The sequence below is a fragment of the Amblyraja radiata genome, chromosome 39 (assembly GCF_010909765.2).
Source record: "Amblyraja radiata isolate CabotCenter1 chromosome 39, sAmbRad1.1.pri, whole genome shotgun sequence".
Taxonomy (NCBI): domain Eukaryota; kingdom Metazoa; phylum Chordata; class Chondrichthyes; order Rajiformes; family Rajidae; genus Amblyraja; species Amblyraja radiata.
This window is the reverse complement of record NC_045994.1, coordinates 49,061-55,155: the sequence shown is the minus strand read 5'-3', so window position 1 is coordinate 55,155 and position 6,095 is coordinate 49,061. Positions and strand designations below refer to the sequence as shown.

Genomic DNA, 6,095 nt, shown 5'->3' with positions numbered 1-6,095 from the left:
ACAACCCCCACAATTAAAATGTGGATTACGGAAATGTCGGAGACCCTATACTTAGAAAGAATTAGACTTGTCTTAATGGACAAACAAGATCTTTTCCATAAAATTTGGGCTCCATTCATTAACTATCTGAAGGGATAGATTGGCACAGCACGAGGACCCAACTGAAACTTGAACTCAGGAACAGATGAAAAGCTATACTTTATAACCTACGAACCTATCTCCATTGACGTATTACAGGTAACCCATTCCACCTCCCTTGTTTTTCTGTTGTGTTTTTTTTTTCTTTCTTTTTTATTTGTAACTTTCTACCCTCTCTTTTTCCCTCTTTCAATAAAAAATGAAAACACTAGAAGCAGAAGTAATTGATAATGGAAAATTTTAATAATGTATGACATGTATATGAAAAGTTTTTTTACTATAATATGTAACTACATTTTATAATATGTCTACTTCTAATAAATAAATAAAAAATAAATTAAAAAAAGAGAGGGAGAGAGAGAGTGGGATGAGATACTGTCAATATAACGATGTATTTTATCATGCCAATAAAGTTTTTAAAATATTTTTTTAATTGAATTGAGAGACCGAGAGGGTCAGAGAAAGAGACAGAGGGAGAGAGACAGAGACAGATGCAGAGAGAGATTAAGAGAGGGGAGAGATAGAGAGAGGGGGAGAGACATAGAGAGAGGGTGATTCAGAGAGAGATACAGAGAGTGAGAGCGAGAGAGAGAGAAAGAGAGACGTACAGAGAGAGACACGCACAGAGCAACATAGAGAAAAAGAGAGAGAACAGAGACAGAGAGAGGGAGACAGAGAGGCAGCAAGAGAGAGAGAGACAGTGAGATACAGAGACAGAGCAATAGAGAGAGAGAGAGAGAGAGAGGCCAAGAGAGGCAAACAGACAGATAGAGAGAGAGATGAAAGGACAGTGACAGAGATAGAGAGAGAGAGATACAGAGAGACAGAGTGAGACAGAGAGAGAGACAGACAGAGAGGCAAACATAGATAGAGAGAGAGATGGAAAGACAAAAAGAGTGAGAGCGACAGAGAGAAGCCGAGAGAGGCAGCGAGAGAGAGAGAGAGAGAGGGAGAAACAGAGACAGTGAGAGAGATAGACAGAGAGGGAAAGAGAAACAGACTGACAGACACAGAGAGAATGACAGAGAGAGTGAGAGACGGACAGAGAGAGGGAGACAGTGCTGAAGTACTCTGAAGCTAGCGGGTCAGGCAGCATCTGTGGAGAGAAGGAATGGGTGACATTTTGGGTCGAGACCCTTTGGTTTAGTTTAGTTTAGAGATGCAGCGTGAAAACAGGTATTTCAGCGCGCCGACCAGCGATCACCCCGTACACTAGCACTATCCTACGCACATTAGGGACAATTTAACAATTTTGCAGAGGCCGATTAAACTACAACCCTGAACGTCTTTGAAATGTTGGAGGAAACCGGAGCACCTGGAGTAAAAACCCACGTAGGTCAAGGGGAGAACGTACAAACTCCACACAGACAGCACCCGTCATGATCGAGCCTGGGTCTCTGGCGGTGAGGCAGCAACTGTACCGCTGCGCCACTGTGCCGCTCAGAATTATATAACGGTTTCCTCTGTCATAAACGCACACAATATATGCAAATAGTGTTTTGTTTGCCAGCTTTCTGACCCTCTGTGTTCCCCTCCTGCAGCGTATAGGAGCCGAAAGTGTGGACGGAGAAACGGGAGTGTGCGAGCCATTGAAGGCGGCCAGGGTGCCGGTGAGCCGCCCCCCCCCCCCCCCCCCATCTGCTCAGTGCGTGGGCTGAGTTTTGAGGGGCTGGGCTTCGACGGAGGACCACATGACGGGGTACAACAAGGAGAAGCATTATGAGTGCGACGTGTGTGGCATGGCCTGTCAGTGCCCGAGCCAGCTGGAGATCCACCGGCGTGTGCACACGGGAGAACGCCCCTTCGACTGCTCGGAGTGCGGCAAAAGCTTCACCCGCTACGGCCACCTGCTGCTGCACAACCGCGTGCACTCCGGTGAGAGGCCCTTCACCTGCTCAGACTGCGGTAAGAGCTTCATCTGTTCCAACAAACTGCTGGTGCACCAGCGCACCCACGCCGGCGAGCGCCCCAACACCTCCGCCCAGTGCGGCAAGGGTTTCACTCAGTCCAGCAATCTGTTGAAGCACCAGCGCACCCACACCAGTGAGCACCCCTACACCTGCGCCCAGTGCGGCAAGAGCTTTACCCGCTCTAACAGCCTGCTGGTGCACCAGCGCACCCACACTGGCGAGCGCCCCTACACATGTGTGCAGTGCGGCAAGGGCTTCACCCAGTCCCACAGCCTGCTGGTGCACCAGCGCACCCATGCCGGCGAGCGCCCCTACACCTGCGCCCAGTGCGGCAAGGGTTTCACTCAGTCCAGCAATCTGTTGAAGCACCAGCGCACCCACGCCGGCGAGCGCCCCTACACCTGCGCCCAGTGCGGCAAGGGTTTCACTCAGTCCAGCAATCTGTTGAAGCACCAGCGCACCCACACCGGCGAGCACCCCTACACCTGCCCCCAATGTGGCAAGAGCTTCGCCCGCTCTAACAGCCTGCTGGTGCACCAGCGCATCCATGCCAGTGAGCGTCCCTACACCTGTGCACAGTGCGGCAAGGGCTTCACCCAGCTCGGCAACCTGCTGGTGCACCGGTACACGCACACCGGCGAGTGGCCCTACACCTGCGCCCAGTGCGGCAAGGGTTTCACTCAGTCCAGCAATCTGTTGAAGCACCAGCGCACCCATACCAGTGAGCACCCCTACACCTGCGCCCAGTGCGGCAAAAGCTTTACCCGCTCTAACAGCCTGCTGGTGCACCAGCGCACCCACACTGGCGAGCGCCCCTACACATGTGTGCAGTGCGGCAAGGCCTTCACCCAGTCCCACAGCCTGCTGGTGCACCAGCGCACCCACGCCGGTGAGCGTCCCTACACCTGCGCCCAGTGCGGCAAGGATTTCACTCAGTCCAGCAATCTGTTGAAGCACCAGCGCACCCACGCCGGCGAGCGTCCCTACACCTGCGCCCAGTGCGGCAAGGGTTTCACTCAGTCCAGCAATCTGTTGCAGCACCAGCGCACCCACACCGGCGAGCACCCCTACACCTGCCCCCAATGTGGCAAGAGCTTCGCCCGCTCTAACAGCCTGCTGGTGCACCAGCGCACCCATGCCGGCGAGCGCCCCTACACCTGCACCCAGTGCGGCAAGGGATTCACCTACTCCCATGACCTGCTGCGGCACCATCGCACCCACACCGGCGAGCGCCCCTACACCTGCGGCCAGTGCGGCAAGGGCTTCACCTACTCCCATCACCTGCTGCGGCACCATCGCACGCACACCCGCGAGTGGCCCTACACCTGTGCCCAGTGCGGCAAGGGTTTCACTCAGTCCAGCAATCTGTTGAAACACCAGCGCACCCACACCGGCGAGCGCCCCTACACCTGCGCCCAATGTGGCAAGCGCTTCACCCGCTCCAACACCCTGCTGGTGCACCAGCGCACCCATGCCGGCGAGTGCCCCTACACCTGTGCGCAGAGCGGCAAGGGCTTCACCCAGTTCGGCAACATGCTGGTGCACCAGCGCACCCACACCGGCGAGCGCCCCTATACCTGCGTCCAGTGCGGCAAGCACTTCACCCAATCCCACAGCCTGCTGGTACACCAACGCATCCACAACGGCGAGCGCCCCTACACCTGCCCCCAATGTGGCAAGAGCTTCACCCGCTCCAGCAACCTGCTGGTGCACCAGCGCATCCATGCCGGTGAGCGCCCCTACACCTGCTCCCAGTGTGGCAAGGGCTTCACCCAGTTCGGCAACTTGCTGGTGCACCAGCGCACCCACACAGGCGAGCGCCCCTACACCTGCGCCCAGTGCGGCAAGGGCTTCGCCCACTCCCATACCCTGCAGCGGCATCATCGCACCCACACCGGCGAGTGGCCCTACATCTGCGCCCAGTGCGGCAAGGGTTTCACTCAGTCCGGCAACCTGTTGAAGCACCAGCGCACCCACACCGGCGAGCGCCCCTACACCTGCGCCCAGTGCGGCAAGAACTTCACCCAGTCCCACAGCCTGCTGGTGCACCAGCGCGCCCACACCGGCGAGCGCCCCTACACCTGCACCCAGTGCGGCAAGAGCTTCGCCCGCTCCCACAACCTGGTGGTTCACCAGCGCACCCATGCCGCTGTGCGACCCTACACCTGTGCGCAGTGCGACAAGGGCTTCACCCAGTCCCACAGCCTGCTGGTGCACCAGCGCACCCACACCGGCGAGCGCCCCTACACCTGCGCCCAGTGCAGCAAGGGCTTCACCTACTCCCATGACCTGCTGCGGCACAAACGCACCCACACCGGCGAGCGCCCCTACACCTGCGGCCAGTGCGGCAAGGGCTTCACCCACTCCCATCACCTGCTGCGCCACCATCGCATCCACACCCGCGAGTGGCCCTACACCTGTACCCAGTGCGGCAAGGGTTTCACTCAGTCCAGCAATCTGTTGAAACACCAGCGCACCCACACCGGCGAACACACCTACACCTGCGCCCAGTGTGGCAAGAGCTTCACCCGCTCCTACAACCTGCTGGTACACCAGCGCACCCACACCGGCGAGCGCCCCTACACCTGCACTCAGTGTGGCAAGAGCTTCACCCGCTCCAACAACCTGCTGGTGCACCAGCGCATCCATGCCGGCGAGCGCCCCTACACCTGCGCCCAGTGCGGCAGGGTTTCACTCAGTCCGGCAACCTGCTGGTGCACCAGTGCACCCACACCAGGGAGCGTCCCTACATCTGCGCCCAGTGCGGCAAGGGGCTCACCCGCTCCACCTACCTGCTGTCCCACCAGCGGGTGCACACTGGTGACCAGCCCGGTGTGTGGAGAGCGATTTGTTTGCCTGTCTCACCAGTGCGTGCACACCAGTGGCCAGCCCTACAACTTTACGTACTGCGGTGAGGCGCTTGACAGCTCGCGGGGGTTGCTTCAGCACCGGGGGGCCAACGCTGGCGAGCAGCTTCTTCCACTGTGTGAAGAGAGCACGGGGACTGCAGGAGCACCAGCGGATACATACCGGAGAGAGACCCTTTGAGTGCGCTGAGAGTGGCAAGGGTACCACCTGCATGTCCAGCCTGTGGCAGCACCGGCGTACCCACAGCGGTGAGCGTACCTTCCCCTGCCCGTCCGGTGGTAAGGGCTTCACCCGCCTCGACGACCTGCTGGAGCATCGACGAGTCCATACCGGCCAGCACCCCTTCACCTGCCTGCTCTGTGCCAAGGCCTTTGCCCGCTCCTCAAGCCTGCTGGATAGGCACTGTTCAGGTAGACACAAAATGCTGGATGGAATGGGAAACATTTCGGAACGTTTCTTCAGTTACCCTTTCCATCTCTCCAGAGGTGCTGCCTGTCCCGCTGAGTTACTCCAGCACTTTGTGTCCTTTTTTGTAAACCAGCATCTGCATTTCCTTGGTTTTAACCATTCTGTTCAACCATCTCTGCACCTTCCCCAAAGTGTCCACATCAGTCCTATAGTGACTAGAACTGTATGCAGTACTCCAAATGCTACCTGACCAATGTTCCTTAAAGCTGCACAAATACATTCCTCCCTCCCCTCTCCCTCCACTCTCTCCCCTCACTTGTACACAAATTCTCTCCACTCCACTCTCTCATACCCCCCTCCTCTCACACTCCCTCTCGCTCCCTGTCACACTCCTTCTCTCGCTCCCTGTCTCACACACCGACTCTCGCTTGCTCTATCAGACACTCCCTGTCTCGCTCCCTGTCTCTCTCACTCCCTCTCTAGCTCCCTGACTCTCCCACACCCCCTCTCTCTGTCCCTCTCTCTCACACGCACACACACTCCCACTCGCTTTATCTCACACTCTCCCTCTCTTGATATCTCACACACACTCCCTCTCTCACTTAACCTCTCTTGCTCTCGCGCACACACTCTCTCTTGCTCTCATACTCTCTCACACTCACTCCCTCTCAAACACTTCCTCTCTTTTTTGCTCTTTCACACACTCCCTCTCGCAAACTCCCTCTCTCTCTTACTCACATTCCCTCTCTTGCTCTCATACACACACTCTCG

General features: G+C 57.0%; 1 protein-coding gene across 1 annotated transcript; it reads left to right on the top strand.

Moving 5' to 3' along the window:
• The first annotated feature begins 1,608 nt into the window (after positions 1-1,608).
• Positions 1,609-5,884, top strand: LOC116967269 (zinc finger protein 271-like). Its single transcript, XM_033013750.1, has 2 exons — positions 1,609-2,281; positions 3,038-5,884. Exons 1-2 carry the CDS (start codon positions 1,830-1,832, stop codon positions 5,094-5,096), a joined length of 2,511 nt encoding a protein of 836 aa, XP_032869641.1. The 5' UTR covers positions 1,609-1,829; the 3' UTR covers positions 5,097-5,884.
• Positions 5,885-6,095: the final 211 nt, after the last annotated feature.

Bases quoted from the DNA above. Each gene is read 5' to 3' on its own strand.
- LOC116967269 (XM_033013750.1), top strand. From the start codon at position 1,830: ATGACGGGGTACAACAAGGAGAAGCATTATGAGTGCGACGTGTGTGGC. The intron at 2,282-3,037 runs ATGTGTGCAGTG...GCGTCCCTACAC, and splicing joins ACTGGCGAGCGCCCCTACAC to CTGCGCCCAGTGCGGCAAGG.